The sequence below is a fragment of the Molossus molossus genome, unplaced genomic scaffold (assembly GCF_014108415.1).
Source record: "Molossus molossus isolate mMolMol1 unplaced genomic scaffold, mMolMol1.p scaffold_m16_p_3, whole genome shotgun sequence".
In the NCBI taxonomy this organism is placed as follows: Eukaryota; Metazoa; Chordata; class Mammalia; order Chiroptera; family Molossidae; genus Molossus; species Molossus molossus.
Window position 1 is genome coordinate 55498985 of NW_023425366.1, and position 21904 is coordinate 55520888.

Sequence of the window (21904 nt, forward strand, 5' to 3'; positions counted from 1 at the left end):
TCATCTGTAGGTATCTCTTTCTATTTGAATTTCAGTTCCATGGGAAATGGCAAAATAAATTAAGAATGTCAATTCTATTTATTATAAACAAGTGTCCACATCGAAATACTCTACTTAATTATTGCACAATGCCTGGCAGTGAAGTGACCAAGGATGAAATGATCATTCATGCTCTTACCTTGAGATGCGGTGCCTTCGTAAGGGGCTAATGTGGATGAGCTAACATGGGTATGTTAAAGCTGGGCATCCATCTGCCTATGTCTTGTACTAATCTCTTTCCATCCCAAATAACTTTTATCACCTACTTTACCAATGAAATAAAAAGCAATCAGAGGAAATAATTATGTTGAATAGTTACCAGTTGTGCTATAATAATGTAAATCATAGTGGGAGTGTTTTGTGAGCAAACTTCACACTGCTATTCCCAACACACATGTACATGTACACACACACACACACACACACACACTTAGTATGCGAAATGAAAGGGTATTCATAGTGGCTCACCATTCTTTCTTTTACTTTTCCAGTATTTCCCAAGCTATGGTTCACAGACCCAGGGAGCCCTTCTACATGCTTACAATTGGGTACCACTCTTTCAAGCAAACACAAACTCCTGCTCCTCACAGCAAATAAGAAACTTATTCTACCTAGAGGGGGTTAAAAAAAAACGACTAATACACTTTTCGGCAACTTTCTCCCCTCAACATAGAACTTCTCCCTCACTCCTGCACTACTTTTATCAGTTAATGCTTTCAAGGAAAGAGAGTTATAGTACATAACACACAGACGTGAAGGGAAAACCAGTGTCAAAATACTGTAATGTTTTCCAAAGTGACATAGCTATGATTTGCGGTTCTGTTTCTAATTAACAGTGATAATCAAGAAATGGAAATTGCATTGATTTCCCATGGGAAAACTATATACTATATCAAGAAAATCATAAGGGCTGAGAAGGTTAAAAAAAAAAAAAGTGCAGTCTGTGTCTTTCTACTGGAGGATGCAAGGGTTGGGAGGGAGGCATGGAGAAAGCCATGGAAGAAACAGTCAAGATGTGATAGTAAGAGGACTGTGGCCAACTTTCTGCCAAGAGAGCAGTTCTGGATGCTTTGCTGCAGAGTCCTAGACCGGCAATGTGAAGAAACGGTGTGGGAAGATGGAGGCCTTCCTCATGTCCCAAACTGAACTCATTTTTTCATTGGCTGTCTTTTAAACTACAGGAAGAGTGGCAACTGAATGATCCTATGAAATGCAAAAAATCATAAAAATATAATGAAAGTTTTCTCTATTTTATTCCTATAAGGAAAGGGGTGTTTTGGGTCCTTTCCATGGCTCAGGGAGCAAAATTCATATATTGATCTTCGGCAGTAGAGAAATCTTAACCTCAGATTCCTAGCTGTGTAATGCCTGTTCAACAGCAACTGAGTCCAAACCGGAACATTTGAAAAGGAGCACAAAGATCCACCCATTGAATGTTGGTGCACTGCCAGATCAATAGCCCTCCATAGCCTGGTTCCCACGGGCAACTTTGCTATAAGAAAGACAGCTGGTTAAGGACATACATACCTTAGAGAGAATCTGATATGTATTTTCAACTGTGTGAGTCAGGCAGAATGCAAAGCAGAGGAATGAGAATTATTGTTTTCATCTATTATTTTCACATTTCGTATGTGTATTTTATATGTTCCATGTAGGCAAGTATTGCTGACATTATTATTGTAAAGTGAAATATGTAAAAGTAACTCAGGAACAGGTATTATACATCAAGGCCCCCAAAAATGCATGGATGGAGATGGAAAATATGAAAGAAAAGATGAAGAAAATAGGAGAAGGTTTAAATGACTCAAAACTAAACAAAAAACATACAGATATACTATCCTCTATTTGGTACATTAGAAAATTATTTGATATTAAAATTAAGTATCCTATTTTCTTGAATATAATTTTCTCCTTAAAAACAAAATTTCAACTATTTCAGGAATTTAAAAAAGTTTAAATAGCTATTTTTAAATTTGGGTTCCAAGAGAGAAAAATAAATAAATACTTATGATGAGTTGATTGGTATACCTTGAAAAAAGTCAAATTTTACTTGTTTTGACCAAATAGGCTAGAACTAATGGGACCCATATTGTTATTCATATCCAATATTACCCCTAAAATAAAGGCCAAGTAAAATAAGGTTCACGATTCTTTGTGATAATAAGAAGCTGTACCTTCTTAGAAGGCAAATAAAAGAAATTCAAGATGAGTAACGATGGAGAAAAGACTCAACCCGAAAACTCAAGATTAAGCTTAATCAATGTTAACACAGTTCTCACAAAGAATGAACATTAAAATTATTCTTGGTAAATGTATGTGTTGGTACAAAGTGTCATCTTCAGGTTACCTTGGCTTGAGTTCAAGATCTTTTAGTTTGAATTCTTCATGAATGTTCTTGAAAGCTTGAAGCTGTTCTTCAGCGTGCAGTCCTTGATTCTACACATTATGTGAGTAATGGCGACTTGTTTGGTTAGAATTTAAATCTGGAACATAAATTTAACTCAGCCTGTCTTCTTCCCTTCAACAGTTCTGCCCGGCATCACTGTCATGCACAGGTAAACTCTTTATTTTCATAAGGAATAAATCACTATGAATTTGAGAGAAATAAGTCACCTGGGATCAGGAATTAGAAAATATACTGCCAATTTTTCATGTTAGAGACCATAAGCCTAAAGAAAGAAGGAGTCCTCTTACCTGAAATTAAACAATGCTTTTTAAAGTCTCTGGAGTTTGAACATATAGTTGACATTTATCAATGGTTATTTGTATCACAATTCTAACAGAAATGATCACCAACTTATCTTTTAGACTCTACAATTAAAGTTGTCACACTTCTCTATTATGACTTTGGTGTTTGTGACTATGATTACATACAACAAAACCAAAAGATCTGGAAAGTGCCACAGAGCAAAGGGCTTTCATAAGAAAAGTGGTTAACATTTTTTTCTAACTTTTACTCATTTTTTTTTCCTGAACATTTACACAATGCAGATTTAGCCTGCTGAAGTCAATGGCCAGATAAAATTTAGTTACTCTAAATGATTTCTTTCTGAATAAAAGTCCCGTATCTCGGGAAGAGAGGCAGGGCTTGGCCAGGGACAGGGATGCACAGGAGGGACCCTTACAAGTCAGCTATGCTGCTGGTAAGATACTTGGATGGAAAACAGCTCTCCAGAGCCCCCTGGGGGTGGTAAAAATGCCTTTCCTCCTTGTGCTGAAAGTCTCAGTCATCAGAATACATCTTTGTTGCAATGTCTATGTGGAAATGTTCACGAGAGGTCAGAATAAAAATCAGATACCATTTTAAATTAGTATGGTATTAAAAATTTAGCTCTAGTATTCCTGGTGAGAAGTGACAAATTCAAGCAAATGGTTTTCATATCACTTTGGTCTTTATCATGGTAAAAAGAAAATATGTTGCTAAAAACATGACAAGCCTTGTCACTTTATTGCTATGGTCTAAGCAGTTGGTACTAATGAATGATTTTCTGTATCATCTAAGACAAATCAAGAATACCATCTAAAGCACTTATTGCAGAAATATACTGATAGGTCTCAGTTAGGCTTTTGTTAAAGTTTTTTGTTTTTTTTTTTGAAACAAAAGGTATAAAAATATTTTTACTGAAGGTAACTGAGAAATTGTTTGATTTGACGTAGAGATGAAGACACAGTTTCTTCTTCTTTTTTTTTTGGAGACGATACACTTTGTGAATCCCAGGGCAGCTTGCAACAGACACAACTTAATGAAAGCTCTCAAATAAGCAATTTTATTCCTATCCATGATTGCAGACATTTACAAAACCATAACATCTGAGTTCACCTTAAAAAATAACTTATATAAAGCAGTGATAGACACAGCACAAAATAGTTCAGGGAGGGGCAGGAGCAACTTTTAATAATTAAAATGTAAACGTGAAAAAAAGGATGGAATAAAAGTCCCTACTTATTTCTACTTAAGATGTCATGTGATAATATTTTACAATGTCCTGTGGGTCGATGTATGCAATGTGTGTATGTCCATACAACATACACATATACAATACATTCTCTTTCCCACACATATACATACACAGATAATTATTTGCAGTTCATTTTAGGGCAATTCTAATATGCCGCTCCGTACAGTTGTTTGAATCACGTTTGGACCCGCTTTCTTCACAAAATAGGGGAGAGAGCAGGAAATAAAAAGGTCGGTTTGGTGTGACTGAGATTCCTTTGTTTAACTGTACACTGTGATGAATAATTTTCTTCCCTAGTAGTTCTGTGAAGGGCTGACTCACTGTGGTTTTCATGAGGAGACTTGGTGATGGATCACACACTCATTGTCATGCTAGGGGAGTACTAGAGAAAAAGAAGAATCCATATTTTAACAACAATTCTTTTACAGACCGCTAATGTTCTTCGTGGTAAACAACAGTAACTATGCATTTTAACATCTTATAATCTTTTATGTTCAAGCTTTTAACCTCAGACAACATAAAAATAAGAAACTATAAAAACACTAAATTTATATAGAGTTGATTTAGCTCTGAAATTTTTAACATGTCCTCTAGAGAGTAAGTTATATTCTCTCCCTGGATTTTGGTGGGTGATCAGTAACCAGTTCCTCAGCCTTTTCCTTCAGCAGGTTCATGTTTCATGGGCTTTTGTTACAATTTGGGTAAATCCAATCCCAGGTGGAACTATAATGAAGTAAGTGAGGGACAGTCTTGCTCTCTAATGGCTATGTAAACTTGGGAGGTGACCTAACCTTTCTGCACCTTAGTTTCTTCACCTGTAAAATGAGTTTAAGAATATCATCCACTTTAACGGGTTTTGGAGGATTAAATATGTAATCCTTAAAACTATATATTTATTGAATACATACAAAGTGTTCAGCAACTATTTGAATAATAGTGTAAGGGAAACAAAACAAAACAAAACACAACTCCCAGCTGGCCCTAAGAAGTTATCATTACAATATTTAGACTACTTCAGAGTTAGCTGCACGTTAGCATATAAAGCCTTTCCCTAATCCAGTCTCAATCCACAGTCTTTCCTGGGTGGGTGTAGGACATGCAGTCTTTCCTGGGTGGGTGTAGGACATGCAGTCTTTCCTGGGTGGGTGTAGGACATGCTGTCACGTTTTTTGTCAGTTTAATGAGGGTGAGGCTCTCAGAAATGTGGAACTGGTCTCAAAAATGATTGAGAGAGAAAGCAAGAGGAATTACTTTGATAATTATGCCAGTCAACCCTGCTGGTCGTGTGGAACAGATTGTGATAGGAAAGTTCTAGAGCAGAACCATCCAATAGAATGTCCTTCAGGGGTGGTGTGCTTTAAGACTGTGCTGTCCAACATGGAGGCCACTAGCTACATGTGGCTACTGAGCACATGATAAGTGGCTAGTGCCACGGAGGAACTACAATTTTAATGCTATTCATTTAAGTTTAAATGTCCCCACAGGGCTAGTGGCCATCATTCTGGACAGCACAGTTCTAGAGTATCTGACATGGGGGAGAGGTGTCCACTTCTGACTGGCAGTGGTCTCCAGATGAAGAGCATTTCTAGGTTAAAATACACCCTGAAATACTAAAAATGTTGCATTAGAAACCTCTGAGCACCAGGGCAAAGGGGGATTCATTTTAACGTGCTAATAATGACTGTGCCTCATGGAAATCAAGGGGACTGGTCCCAGACCCCAGGGACTTAACCTGGAGCAGAGATGATCCTGGGAAAGAGAGTAGAAACTTTTACAAAAAAGGGAGCATATGGGACAGAATGAAGTGAATTCCACATGAGCTGAGGCACTGCAGGAGCCAGAAACGAGGAAAAAGGTGTGTACTTAGGTTAAGGATGGATTCATAGAGAAAAGGAGATTCCCCAAAGAAGAATACGGGGGTGTCAGTGGACAGAGTCATTAGGCATAAATCCAGGGCTCAAACAAACAAACAAACAAAAAACACAAATTGATCCCAAATAAAGGTGGATGACTAGGCCTAAAAATAGGTCATTGGACCATAGGGGAGGATTGTTATTCTTCAAATACAGGTCAAATCAAGAAAAATCTACCTGTTTATCACTGAGCCTCAAGTTTCCTTTCAGTGGAAGGATGACAAATTATATATGTTACTGACTCTGTTTGTGGGATGACAGTGAGCTGGGGGACTATACAAAGGAGACTGCCAGAGAAGAGAAAGGGCATTCCGTTTGATAGAAAACTTCTCCTCTTTACCCTTGATAGTGGCAGCCAAAAAGCAAAGCAAACCAAAACCAAAACCCAGCAACAATCATGAACAAGGGCTGATGAGGTGGAGCTCAGCCCTCACCTGTGCTGGAAGGGGGCCATGCCCCTGTTTTATCAGGAGATACCATGCAAAGCTCCTGTCACAAATAATGGCAGCAGGCTTCAACGAACTATCCACAGCTTCTGATGAAACAGGATTATATTTTGGCATTTGAATTTCAGGGGCAAGAATCTGACTTTCAGAATAAACAACAAGAAAATAAATAGATATCAAGATTTTATTAAAAGTAGAAAAACAGAGAATATGCAAAATGGGCAAAGAAAAATGGACTCTCTGCCTTCTATAGCTGTTGTTATTACAGTGAGCATCGGTGGTCCGGTCAGTGCCATTCAACAACTTTCTGTGATCACAGATGTGCTTCCGGGGCTGTCCAGTACAACCACCACTAGCCGCACATGGCCTGGTCTCTTACAATGTAGCCAGTGTAGCTTAGGAAGCAAAATTTTAGTTGTATTTCATTATAATTAAACTTAAATAATACAGCTAGGTCATCAATCACTATTGCAAGACAAATATTTTACTGGGTATATTGTGCCAATAATCTAAAAACAGTAAAAGATATTACAGCATTTCAGAAAAAACTTCAAAGGAAATGTCTGCAAAAATTTTTCTGGAGAAGTCATAATGAACTCCAGAGACCATCCCATTTAATGCACATCCTGAATCACCGGAATTTTTAAAATTCTTGAATCCTTTTTCATAGGGTTACTGCAGTTCATTCACATGTCATCCATGTCATGTAATGTTAGGGAACACAGTTACAGAGATTATACCCTTCATTCTAATGTACACTGTTAAAAGTATGGGTATATGTAAATAAATATAGATGTACAGTCCCTGCATGTCAAGCATATTTGTTGTTTGCTACTGTTTCTTCTCACTGGCAACTGTTAAAATTTTTAACTTGTGACACGTAAAACGTTTTACAAAAAAATGAAAACTTGTTACAGATTCACTGGGACATTAGGAGATCTGGGCTTATCAGGGGAAGACACCAAGTGGAAAAACAAGGTACAACAAAGGAGAAGATGTGAGATTCAGTCAGAAAGGAAGGAAGCAGCAGGTCCAAGCAACACAACTCAGAAAAATTAGCGAGCACCTAATAATATTTAGTGGCTGAATAGTACAAGGAACTGTAAACACTGCTCTGCGTGCATTTAGCACCGTGACAGACGGCAAGATGTGCCGTGTGCACTGCTAAGGCTCTACCTGCCCACCTGCTGCTGCCTTTACTGAAAATGCTTCAACTCCGTAAAACAAGGGGCATCACATTTCTAGAACAACTCCTAGGATGTGCATGTAAGAAGGAATTTTGCTATTGGTTACTGTTCTTCAGAGAAGTGGCTTAGAGTTTTCTGGAAGTAACGGAAGAGTAGGTGTTAAATGGGGTATCAGATTTCGAGACATCAGATATTCACGGTGTACTGTCCCGAGACCACACTGCAGAGTCTCCGTCGCAGCTGCCTCAGTGTGTGGAGACCCGCTGCCACGTTTGTGGCAGAATGCTGTGATATCAGGTTCCCCTGCTTCAAAACCACTGAGTCTGGTTCTCCACCTTAGTGTTTGGTTTGCAAAAAAAGTAAAACCTACTGATACAACTTTCAAGACATACTAGCTTGTTTTACCTGTTTATGTAAAATGTATTTTGAAATGGCATGCCTTGGCATGTACTGGAGAATTTGTGGTTTTCCCTTCACTACACCCAGTTCATGCACCATGGAATCCATCAGAGATGTCCATTAAATCCCTCAACAATGTGCCTAAATTCCTGCTTATACACTTCCAGACCACTTCAGATCTCACCATGTTTCTATCTCCAAGTATGTATATAATATTTTATTTTCTTAATGAGAGATAAGTATAGTGCAGTCACTCTGAGCTAAACTAAAGTGAGATAAATTTAGTATGTATGTGACTATGTAAAAAAAAATTGGCCATATGTTTTCTTTGCAACAGGAGAAAATGACAAAGGGCAATAAGGGTGTCAGAGATGACTTCATCCCTTGTTTATAATTCCTGTTTGATACCATGATTTTAATATCATGTTTGCTCAGTTGATTATAGTTCATTGCCAAGTAGAAAATATTCTGCTAAATTAATTCAAGAAATAAGATTAACTGATTTTTTTTACTTGAGAAGCACGAAACACTGTTTTTCGAACTAAGCCTTTTTGTATTCTTTCAAAACCAAACATTTAATAGAGTTTACACTAGGGGGCATCTTTGGTTCTTGAAATAAAGACCTTATTTAGGATCTAAAAAACAGGATGCTGAATAGGGAAATATTCCTGATTCACAGTTTTCTGTGTAAAGCATGCTGGCATTGCCAAGCTTCTGACTTAGGATGGGAAACTTTTATTTCTGTATTAATTCAACGAAGTGGCCCATGTGAAGTGACCAGATAGTGTCTGTGCACAATAAGCCCTCAATAGATGTTTGCTCCCTTCCTGGGCCTCCGTCTGTGGTTTAACTTCAAGATAAAGATGGACAAATCCTCAAAAGGCAGACTGCTCAACAATATGTGCTTTTCAGAGTTATTTGCATTAAAAACACTAAAATTTTGCATGTTCATTCACTGGAAAATATTTTCTTTTTATTTTTTTTTTATTTTGAGAGGTTGTTTATTAAAGTTGAGGACAGTGAAACAAGGAAGGACAAGGCTGGAAGGAGCCAGAGGAGAGAGCCTGGGGGGGCTGCGTGGGGTCCCTACTTGTGTTACAGGAAAGAAAGGAGCCAAGGGGGGCTACTGTCAGCTCGCTGGAAAGTCAGAGCAAAGGGGCCTTGGGGACAGGTTCAGGGGGTAGCCTGGTTGCTCCTATGGGTTGCAAGTCTCTCGGGAACCCTTAGAGTTTAAGAGATTCGTACCTGAGAGAGAAGAGGGGGGTGGGAAAGGCGCAGGCGTGCTTCCAGGAAGGAGAGCACCCTGTTTGACTTTTAATTCATGAAACAGTTCTGCTTTTCCTTGATTGTCATACAGGTAACTTACTGGAGATACCTAGTCCATTTCTTCCTAAGGCCTTACATTTGTCAGCAAGGAATCTCTTTTGTCTTCCTTCCTCTCTGCTCTCGTATCTTGATCTTTTAAAAGACTCTAAACAAAAATGTGTGGTGATGTGATAGAGAAAACCACAGATAACAATGACATCACTCGTCATATGGCAGAGCCCTCACCGGGCAGACAAAAGGGTGGACCGGCTACCAAGGCTGCACTTCACCTCGGTGGCGGTGCGCAACCACCATCCATATTTTTTTTGCCTTTTGGGACTTTTCTAGTGGGGACAGGCGAGGGAAGGAGAAGAAAGGTGGGAACTTTTGTTTTCTGCAAACTCTGCACAGCAGTGTGAATTCCTTCTTCTTGGCCTCAAGGACAGTGAGGCTGGGGCCAGGAGGGTGGGCGAGGCCCTGCTCCAGCTGCTGTCTTCTATGCACTGATTCACAGAAGGATCTGCTGTTCTGCGTGTCTATACTCCATGTGGGGTCAAAGGGTGAGGCTGGCACATATTGTGCACAAAGACTTTTTTTTTTGTTTTTTTTATCCTCACCCGAGGACATTTTTTTCCATTTTTTGCACAGATAGAGCGGGAGGGAGAGAGAGGAAGAGAGAGAGAGAGAGAGAAACATCGACGTGAAAGGGACACATCAAGTGGCTGCCACCCGCACGACCAACCAGGGCCGGGGACAAACTGCAACCGAGGTACATGCCCTTAGCGGGAACCGAACCCGGGTCTCTCCGGACCGCAGGCCGATGCTCTAATCGCTGAACCAAACCGGCCAGGGCCACAAAGACGTTTTTAAAATCCTGTTATATCTGAATCTTTGATCCCCATAAAGAGATTTCTGATGCCAACTCTGAAGTGGCCCCCCCCCCCCCCACTGTTAAATAAGGAAGCAGCCAGGAATGACAAATCAGGGAAGGGAGGAGAGGGGAGAGGTCCTCTGCAGTTAAAGTCATGTGAAAAGTTTAGACAAAGTTTTCTTAACCAATTCAAAATTAATAATCTCCTCTCTGCTGTTAAAACACCTGGTTCATAGCTATGACAGTACTTCTTAACCTGACGCGAGGTTTAATTATCTGTGTATGTTCTCCCCATCTGATTACTTTTTTGTGAGGTTAGAGATGTGTTATACTCTGAATACTTTGTCCTTAACCTAGTGCTCTGCATAAAGCAGGCTCAACAGATGTAGATTTGAACTGAATTAATTATCATATACTTCACTGAATTACATCATTTTATTATTGAAAGAATTGGCATAAAAGGAAATAAACATGTCTAAGTAAATAAAGCAAGCATTACCTAATTAATTAAGATTAACCAATTTGTCCATAGTTTTGCATCAAACTAGTGAAAAGAACCAGGTTCTAAAAAATAGTTTCCATAATCTTAAGCATTATGACAAACTACATAGTTTCTCATGTATTTTCTATTTCTCATCATGGATGGGCTACTCTTTTGATTTTTTAAATATGAATTTGTATGTATACCTTCTTTGCCTTCACCCACATCAAGAGTATGTATATATATATAGAGGGGGAAAAGTATATATATATATATATGTGTATGTGTATATATATGTATATGTGTATATATATAGCGGGGAAAAGTATATATGTGTGTGTGTATGTATATATATATATAGTGGGGAAAAGGTAGATTTACAGTTATTTGTATGGAAAATAATATAACACAATAATTAAATAAATAATAATACAAGAATAAATTGTTTCACATACAACTGTAAACCTATTTTTGCCCACACCTGTGCATATATATCCTGGAAATAAATAGACAAACTAAAGATCAGCATAATTTTATTTCTAGTTTTAACAGAAGCAAAGCCTAAAGTCAGGGCTAGTCTTATCCCATACAGTTGCTAGGTCAACACCATGAAGTAAATAATAGCCCCTGAGAAAAGATACCACGTTGTCTCTTTGGTCTCCCCAGTGCCTAGCATAGCCCTCAGTAAATGCTCAGTATCTGGTAGATAAACAAGTGAATTTTATTGCTTCTCATTTTGCTCCTGTCTACTTCTATGGAGATATGAATGTTACTGCCCTTGCTGAACACTATACTCACACTCGAAAAAGAGCTTGGGTAGCCAGTTCAGGTTAAATGTAAAAAAAAAGGTTAACAGACCAGGAAGTGAGGTCTAGTATAAGTAAAGACATTTTATGAATAATTTTCAGAGCCTTAAGGACAGCATTAATAACAGACCTGGGTTTGCAGTGATCCAAGACATTTTAGTAATGTGACAACTTATAAAAACTATGAAATATGCAACCTATTTCCAGTGGGTTCCTTAACAGTGGATGTTCTCTGTAAGAAAATTGATATTATAATTTTTGTTTTTGCAACTATGTACATGGGAGTAAAAAAGAAAAAGTTTATTTTTCAATTTTTTCAAAGAAATTGCACTTAATTTTCTAACTTTTAAAAGATCAACCTATTGAACTCTAAACAGTGGTAATAATGGCTTTATGCATAATTCTAATAGAAGAGCTTCAAAAATAAAATCTGGATATAATAATGTAGTCAATGGAATACTTACACTCTCACTCTGAAAAGGATTTAAGAAATTTCCCCCCATTTCGCTATCATCCCTTGGAGTGCCCGGTTGATTACTCAGGCTCATATTATTGGGAGAATTCTGTAAACAAGATTTAGAAAACAAGGCATGTTGAAGATTTTACTTTCCCTCTTGCATTGTACTGTTTCAAAAACGGAATCTATAGTAGCATCTCTAAGGATAAAGCTGACTTGTGATTCTAATCTTAGACCATGTTTTCTAGTTCATTCTTTGAACCTTGACAAGTACTAATGCTTTTCCAAATGAAAATTAAAAAATACACAGAACACCCAAAATAACCCACCACAACTCTTTTTCTTAGTCTCAGAATCAATATTTATTCCATTTCCCCCCTCAGTTTATAGAGTTCCTAGAACAGTGGGGAGTTAGAAACCATCCCCAGCAGGCGCATGACGAAGAGACCTGCTTCCTGATCAGGCATGATGGAACAACTGCCTTCGTCATTTTACTAATCAAACTTCAAAAGGTCACCGTTTTCATAAACATTTCCCTTTAATTCCACATGTGGTTTGCACAGTAACACTATTTTAACCATTATTTTCATATGAACCATAAGAAAAAACAGAAGATAGTTAATAACTGAAGTTAAGAACAAGAGAAAAATACCTTAGGACCTGAGAATTCAATATGTATTTTTAGAAGAAAAAAAGACTCCATGGTAAACCTGTTTTAGAACTTTTTTCTATCATTAGTTTAACAGCAGATTTACTTTGAAACATTCCTTTAAGATAAAATGGCTGATATAACAATCTAGTCAAACACTAAGTTAGCAGTATATCACTTCACATTCTAGTTACACTTGCTAGTCTAAGTGTTACTGTACAATTTTGGCCCTGGGAGGTCGTCATACTCTACATCTGTAGGAAACACCAACAGAATGGCATGGCCTGTGACGCACGTTCACACAGCCCGCAACTGTCACGGGGGGACTCTTTCCAGGTCCAATTTATCGACTTGTAACAATAAACTTCAAGATTAAACATTTTTATTTGTTGTTTCAAGTGAGAGAACAATTTCAGATTCTTTTCCCTTTGCCACTGACATTGTGCATTGTTTCTGAATACGTTCTCAGCCGTTTAAAAGAAAACTGCACTGAGGATTTGACTGAACTAAAACCAAGTTACGTCATAAAAAAATTAAAATTTTGTGAATGAGAATGTGTGCTTTTAAAAAATATGGTTAAACTGCAAAGTGGACACAGGGAGATAAACTGGGGGGGATGCAGCTTGTGTGCTGGCCTGCTGTGCACCAGTGAGTCTGACAACCAGGAGCCTCTGCACCCACAGGAGCCGGGTCTGCCAGTGACCCCGCTGGGGAACCACATTTAACAGCAGAAAGACAACTCTTTTTATTTAGGATAAATTTTTCTCTAAAAATGTTAGTTTACCAAGTATATAGAAAACCAAAATGTACTTTGAAATGAACATGGGTAACTTGATTTCCTGGAAAAAAAAAACATGTTAAGTAAAATTTAATTAAGTGTAACTAAGTTATTCATTATTAAAGTTATTACCTAATAACCGTGTTTTGAAATAGGAATGGGAATGCTGACTTCGCTCAAAAATAAAAGTAAATTTACGCAAATATTGTAAGATGTACCTCAAATCTATGCCTTTTTGGGGAGGTCAGATTTCTGTCATTTCATACATAGGGAAAAACTGGCAATCTCAGAATAAAAAAGAATATAGCATCTATATAAGGGTGTATGAGGATGCCCTTGGCAGCTGACTATGTCTACATATTCAAACAAATCTATGCAATACGCCCCCTGCATTCCGGTGCGACACTCACACCCTCGGAGCTCCCGAGGGGCCCTGAGGAGGGCACGTCTCTGGTTAAGTTGGGCTGTTCTCACACCGCTGCACTTTCGCCGTAGCTCATTTCCTGATTTACAATTTGAAAGTTTATCTAACTTCAAATCTGATTCCTGACTCAGAGTGTTGATTTAAAAATATTTAAATTGGAAAGTAATATTGCATTACTATTTAAATATTTAGAAAGAAATATTCACAAGAATATTTAGAAGAAATGTTTATAAAACACTTCCAGTGTCATTATTTTTGTTTTTCATGCATTCTTTTCATATCATGGTGACTCAGCATTGTGCTCTCTGTGTGGGGTTATAGAAGACACGGAGAGGAAGATTAAAAGGACACATTCCATCTGGCCAGTGTGGTTCAGAGCATCGACCCATGCATCAGGAGGTTGCTGGTTTGATTCCTGGTCAGGGCACATGCCCAGGTTGTGGGCCCGATCCCCAGTGGGGGGCATGCAGGAGGCGGCCAATCGATGTCCTCTCCCATCGATGTTTCTCTCTCTCTCTCTCCCTCTCCCTTCCTCTCTCTCTAAAAAAAAAACAAAAAAAAACCAAATCAATAAAGGCAAAAATTTTTTTAAAAAAGGACACATTCCACATACAAAACTAAACCATTATCAGATCTCTGAAACCAGCCCCTATCTCGCTCACTGAGCATATTTGAAAATCTTGAAATGATAAAACAATTTTTAAAAAATCTGAAGTAATCTCTGAAAAATGTTGTGAAAACAACAAAAGTTTCTCAGTGGGGAGTCTTGAGATTGCGCTGCCCACAATCACTGAGTGACATGATGAAGATAAGTTACACTCAACATAGGCATCTGAGAAGGTAAGACAGAGGTTCGAAACATCAGGCTGGAGCAGGTTATGAGGGCAGGTGGCAATAAACTGGGTGTATATTTCATTTAACTGTAGGTATGTTTGTGTGCAGTGTCCAGGAGATTTTATCATAAAGGCAAGAATATTATGCACAAATAGGTCTTAGGTTGGTCAAAAAGGCACTCCAATTGCTCAAGCACATAATTAGGGAGGGAGTATGGAGCACAAAAGAATACAAGTGAAAACTACATCTAACAGCATTAGGCATTTTGGCTGCATTTCTTACTTCAGTTAATGTGTAACTGTATTTCCCACTTATACTCCAAGAATTTAGCTTGAAAAAGTATAGTTAAAATTATATTGATCCCATTTTCAAGGGATTTTATTACATTCTCATTCGCCCTTTCTTCAAACTGGAATGTTTCCCTTACTTAAGCTATGACATCATACACAAATGTTATTTTTAAGTACACATGCGCCTGTGTGTGGGTGTGCACACACACAATTTCTTCTGGCTAACACATCTAATTCATTTAGCTTTCTAATCTTTGATTTTTATCTTGCAATTATTCTCCCATATCATCTCTTAACTAGTAAGTTATTGTTCCTTCTTCCATCTATCCCCAGAAATTGTTCCAAAACTTTCAGACTGCTATTAAAAAAACACTTGTAGAAATTTGGGCTCTCTCAATAATTGGAAGAAAATAATATTGACATTATTCTAAGCCCTTTGGAAGTGAATTTGGAATTGATTTCTCACACGCTGCCAATAACAAGGTTTATAGAGTGTCATTTTGACTCTGCCATCTACCCAAAAGAACCCACTGCCAGCCCTGGACCTCCCAGGGGGTACATGAGCTAGGACACAGGCCCACAACTGAGATGATGGCAGAGATCTGTCGATTGGCAGCCCCGTGAATGGTGTGGAATATTTAACTGGAACTAAGCTTCATGAGATTAGAAAGGTTCGGTTGAAAAGACTCCTTTGATAATTTATTAAGCATGACATGATAAGATCTTGCCTTCTGATATGTTCACTTCAAATCTCAAAAATATAAATGTTAAGTATCTTTAATGTGAACTGCAGAACTTATTTAGGTGAGTTCCTTCTAAGAAAACAAACCATATGCTCCTCTACCTCCAACTCCTAAAACAACTCCAAGGCATAAAGTTTTTGTTCCACTGATTAAATGAATGGCTTCTCAGTTGCAAAAGGATGACAAGAATTTCACATTTCATTTAAAAAAAATAGGCTCCTAAATTAAAGGTGAATTCTGCCTTTTCAGAAAGATGCATGTGAGTTTTACTGAATAATCCTCGGCTGAGCGAGCAGTCATGTTAAAGCTACTCTGGAGTGCTGAGCTCGTGTCGCCAGCGAACAGTGCTATCAAAGCAGAGTTGACCGTGTCAGTTCCTAGCCTTGCCCACAAAACAGTATAATGAGGAGGGACATATTTACTATCTGTACAGTGCTTCATAGCCCTTCGCATATATTCACACTTGATTCTCACCAATTTTATAAACTAGGTAAGAAATGAACTACAAGCTCCATTTTAGAGCCAGGAAAACAAAGCCTAAGAGAAGTAACAAGTTGCCAAAACTTGTCAGTAGTAGAACCAGGCTTTCTGATTCTCAATTCAGTACTCCTCACCTTACATATAAAATAGAGTATATTTACAGTAAAAGTAGAAAAATCATTGAAATAGTACTAATAAACATTTTAAAATGGAGTAAGAAATTAAAAAAATATATATGCTTGATAAAATACAGGCTTAACTGGGTAACTGGGGAAGATGTAACTGGAGACCTAAGAGGGATTTTGAACCAAACTGCTAAGCAGTAGCAGTCAAGATTATCTTTTGATTCACACACAAGGATGTCTAGGAAAAGAATAGGATGGAAGGGAACAAACCCAGGAAAAAAGAAAAAAGGGAGGAAAGAGTTTTGTGAGACAGCTGGACAAGTGTTGGAAAAGGAAGGTGGGAAATTGAGTTAGTGACAGTGTGTGTAGCTTGGAGTAAAAGACAAATCACTAGGCTGTCAGTGGAAAGAGGTAGGGAGAAAAATGACTGGGGGTGGGGGAACACACAAGCTGCTGCTGAGAGAAAAAGTCACTACAGAGTGCTGAAGATGTGACAGGCACTAATGGCCCCATGGCCCAGACAGCCTGGGGTTGGTGGTGCAGGAATGAGTGGCTTAGAAGCTCATATGAAGGTGGATGCAACTAGTCATGTCTAGTGCATTGCGGAGTGATATGTAGATTACTTGGAGATAATTATGTTACTTGAAATGTATTTTAACTCTGCTTTGGAAAAGGTTTTCCTTATTGTATTTGTTTGGTCTCAGAGACCTTCTCTTATTTATCTTTGGATTTTGAGAGCCCAGAATAATGCCTTGGTGCACTGATGTTTACTGAATGAAGGAACTGCTGCCTACGTGTAAACCACTTGAGGGCAGAGATTATGTTTGTATTTAAAGAAGTCTTTCATATCTCCCCATAGTACATAAGGCAGTACCACAGTAAACAATGGGTGGTCAATTAATGCTTAAAGAATAAGCAATACCTCATTAGGCAAGAGAATGTTAGCAGCAGCAGGTACTGTGTGTAGTGGAAAAATAATTTGTCTCTGGGAATCGAAATGGGAGAATAAGCACAGAAGGAACAGCAATAGACCTGATATGAGGGAAGATTAGAAGATGGAATTTAATTTGTCCTTATGGCACTATTTAAGAAATTTAAAATACTTTATAAATCATCAAGTACTCTCCCATACAGAACTGTTTACATTTATCTAATGTACAAGGTTACGGGTTGTTAGTGGAAATTTTAGGAAGATGGCCTTAAGCAATCTGGATGATCCCACTTTTGTGCAATGAAGACTCCTCTTCAGATTCCAGGCTATGCTACTCAAATATAACGAGAAATTTCACTGCTCACCACAAAGCACAACTCAGCTAACATCGGTTGTTAGATGTCTAAGGTTAGCTGATGTCATCACAGCCATCTGACTTGTAAAGGAGCTTCCCCGAGAAAAGGCTCGAATGGAATTATACAGTGAATCTGATTTTGAAAATAGGCTTTTTGAAGGCTTACCTAATACTATTTCTCACAGAAGGCAGTGCCATTATACATATTTATCTATTTTTAGAAAACAAAAAGACCTTCCTGATTGTTTCTACACACAGACATCCAAAGTGTATGTAGTGCTTATAAGCAGGTGATGTAGGTTTAATGTCAGAATGCCAATTAAACTCTCTCTCACTTTTTTTTTCTTTTTCGCTTGAAGCCTTAATTTAAAAGGCTTTGTAGCTCAATCTTATTTTATTTTCCTTGGTGTCAGAAATTTTACATTATTATACATGAATATAAATTAGAAGTAGAATTAAAAATGAAGTCATCCTTTGATGAATTTCTGTATTTATTGATATAATGCAGACTTCTAAGAGAGTCATTCTAGTGATAGTTAATAATTAGTTCTTATCAGCCATTCTAAATATATTTTTGATCCACAGAGAACTATTTTAAATTCATCATGACCTAAAAGTATTTAGGTACTCCTCTTCAAAAAACAGAAGACATCTTAGCAAAGGATTAATTTTAGATACTCAAACTCTTGAAGAAAAATGCAGACACATGCTATTAGAAGGCTTACTTTCCTACTTGTGTTACTATAATTTTCCTCTAATTATTTTCTTAATCTATTTTGGGGAACTAGAATAATGATTGAGGACATCAGCACTGTCTAATGAAGGTCTGAAAGACAAATGAGATGTACAAATGCAGTGCCCTTACAACATATAAAATCACTTTTTCAAATTCACCTCTTTTCATGTTTCTCTAGACTTCTTAACATTTTTAAAAGACTACCTACACTATGTCAGTTTGCCTTACAAACAGGTAACATCATAACATGATTCAGTTGGTTATTACTTGGGTATCCATTATTAGGTATAGTAGAACATCTTATAAATGAACCTTAGCATGTTTAGAAACATTTGCAAACATTCACTTTTACCCTTTCCCACAGATTATATATCTTAATATTTTAAACTTGCAGTTAATTATATCTGGCCTTCTACTTTCAAACTCTTGTTCAAGAACAAAACTTATAAGGTGACTCTAATAATCTTAATGAGAGTTCTATGTGAAATAAAATACATACAAAAAACAACACAGAATGTACAGTACCCACCTTGGAAATACTGTCCATATCTCCTGAGCCTAAAACAAAGTAAAAAAAGAAAGCCTTCATTAGGTAGTGATTTCACTGATAAATTAAGTATTTCTTTAATATAAAGTAATGTAGCATACTTTTGCTGTAGTTTTATGTACATCTCCTGAATTTTTTTTTTGGTACGTGCCCCTAGTGGGAACCGAACCTGAGACTCTCTGGTTCACTGGCTGATGCTCCAACTGCTAAGCCAAACTGACCAAGGCTCTCCTGAATTTTTAATCTTTAAAAAGTCCTTTATTTTAACACTGTTTGCTAAATAAGTATCCACTTGATGGCAAATGCAAGGAAGAGTTGTATCTCTATTTCCCAATTATTTAGGTTTTTTTCTTTTTTGTAATGGCAGAATAAATAAAACCATTGTTATCATAAATTCCTGAAAGTAAAACAATGGAGAGATTTATATATATTACTCAACTCAAAATTTTAAAATGTAGGTATATGTGTATGTGTATATATGTGTGTGTGTGTGTGTGTGTGTGTGTGTGTGTATTTAACTAGAGAGCAAGAGAGAAATCTCTAAATATATTTCCTGACATTATGTTTCTAAATCTGATAAAATGTAAAGTGGACAATTAAAACAATACCTAACAGTATTCAGAACCACATTTAATATAATAACAAAAAGCAAAGTATTTTTTAAAATATCACATATTTGACAGTAATCAATATTCACGGCAATCTATCAAAAGTAAAAATGTCTTCAAATTATAATATAGTTTTATTTTGATTCTTGGAAGAAATAAATAACCAATACTAATTTCTTATTTAAGAAATGAAGTCATATATTATATCTCTTGGTATAAAGAATCAATAATCAGATCTTTGCTCTGTGACCTAGTCAATTTTGTACCATTTGTCTTTTGTTTATCACTATTTTGAAACTCTGTTCACCATGCAGATATTTGGCTTCATTTGGCAAGAAGGCATCATTTATGAAGTATGTTTTCAAGTCACACTCCTTGAAATCAACTTTATCACTGAACACAAAAAAATGTGGGCAGTGTTTTCTCCTAAGAGAATCATTAAGATTACCCAGAATATGATACCAATTTTATTTTAAAATAGAGACAAACATTCAAATACAGAAAAAAAGTGAAGAAATTCTTACAGAGAACTAAATTTCTTCTGAGATTATATCACTAGACCTTTGGAAACAATGAAACCAGTTGGGAGGATACTGCAGTCCTGCAGGCAAGGTGTGCATGACACATGTCCAAATCAGCAGTCTCCTTTTATCATAAAACACTCAGCTTTTGGTAGGTTAAAGTAAGTACCTGTGGATACGAGCTAGGTTAGAACGGATCTCACATTTCTGATTTTCAGATGCTCTCCGGCCATCACACACACTATACCGTAAACTATCAAGGCGAGGTAAAAGTTGAGGTGTTTCAAAACGAGTTTCTATATACAGAAGAACTTTGCAAACCGTAATTTCCACCTATGTAGAATTAAGGTTTTGTTGTGAATTTATTTCTAAACATCAAATGTAATGTCCTTACCTAAAGAGCCATTCATGTGATGTGACTCCATTCCTCCTAGTCCACCCATGGGTCCGTCTGAACCAGGGCCCATCGGAAACTATGTAAAAAACGAAGAAAAGAATGATCATGACATTGAAAACAGTGTTTTATAGCAATGTTTCAATGTCTGTCTTTAACATTTTAAGACAATTCTACAAGTTATTTTCATTTTCAAGTTATAGAGATTATTTCCCCAGTTTTTTTTCCAGCATTGTAGAGTTTCTAACTGGACTGTTCTGTCTCCCATACTCTCTGTTTGCATCGTCAGACTGATCCTTGTTCATAACCAAATGTTTCTTCTTCAGACATCCTCAAGTAGAAAGCATACACATCCCGTGTTTCTATGCTGTGGACAAACTGTGCTATTACAAACAAGAGGTGATTTTTACAAAGCTGCTAAAGATGATTAATAGCTTATAGGTTAAATATGGGGTATGGCAAAAGTAGGTTTATAGTTGTTCATATAGATAATAATACAATAATTAATATACAAGAATAAACTCTGTGTTTTGCGTACTCACAACTGTACACCTACATTGGCCCCACTCTGTACATTTAGCTCTTTGGGGATAGCTGAATATAACTAATTCTTCTTGGCATTCTCAACTACGTAGTTCAATGACAAACATTCTATAGTAATTATAATTAACATTTTAAAAAGCTCTGTCATTATTTTATTTTATTTTCAAGTGAAATCTTACTTTAGAAGCCTGGTAAAAAAAACAGGTGTCAACAGATGTGCTGTGGCAGAGCTGGTGGTGGTGAGTTCATGGCCTGCCCACTCACTCTTTCCCTCATCTCTCTGAGATACCAAGGAAACCCCGACCCCAGTCTGAGGATGAGTTATCTATAATCATCTTCACAGTTAAGACAACTTGATGAAAATTTCCCATGCCAAAAGCATTTCTTCCATGTTGCATGTTGCAGAACATTGAATGTGGCATGTGCACGTGTATGTGTGTTTATGTGTGTGAATCGGGTGGTGGTAGTTACTGATCGCACAGGCTTTTGGGGAAAACAATTCCCCTCGGCAGACAATCTATATACTGTCACCTCTGTGTGGAAATCAGATGGCTATCCGTCATCTCTGATCATACAAGGCACATGCTTACACATTTTCTAAAGATAATGTCAATTCTGTTTCCTAAATTTTTTTTTGCCTAAAAGCACATGGGTTGATTTTCAGTAAACAACTTGGAATAATTATGCCTTAAATGATAGGTCAAAAAATTAACTTTGAACTTAGTTATATTCAACTTTTGTCAAAAGTATAGTTCTAGGCTGAGAACCTGGTGCTGGTGGGGCCAAGAGTCTGTGAACTTAGTTGGGTCTTCTCTGGCCCCCACAGACTGTAGGTATATACCCTTGAAGCACATAAAAGTCCAGACCTGGCCCTCAGCAGGAATTTGTTTTTACTACCTCTGGCTGAGATGAATGACTGGAAAAAGTGACATGTTCACCTACTGTTCTTGGATTTCTTATCTTTGGATGGAGTTAGAGAACCAGAGTAGAACATACTTGGACGATATCAGCTTTGCTGCCCCCAGAAATGTCTTCATACCATACGCTCTTAGTTCCTTCCTTTGCTCCCTCCCTTTCAGTATC

General features: G+C 37.3%; 1 protein-coding gene across 15 annotated transcripts in view; it reads right to left on the reverse strand.

Annotated features, from left to right (window-relative positions):
* Positions 1-3716: 3716 nt before the first annotated feature.
* The window catches only part of SSBP2 (single stranded DNA binding protein 2), a 257653-nt gene continuing 239465 nt past the window's right edge, over positions 3717-21904 (reverse strand). For 9 of the 15 annotated variants that reach the window (XM_036280734.1, XM_036280729.1, XM_036280732.1 and 6 more), the window contains 4 exons: positions 20279-20357; positions 18738-18766; positions 11871-11969; positions 4351-4380 (listed from right to left, as the gene is read on the reverse strand). In XM_036280734.1, the coding sequence (XP_036136627.1) occupies positions 4351-4380; positions 11871-11969; positions 18738-18766; positions 20279-20357 (237 nt within the window). Of the gene's footprint in view, positions 4381-11870; positions 11970-18737; positions 18767-20278; positions 20358-21904 lie in introns of all 15 variants that reach the window. The other 6 variants (XM_036280741.1, XM_036280737.1, XM_036280728.1 and 3 more) reach the window with 6 other exon arrangements.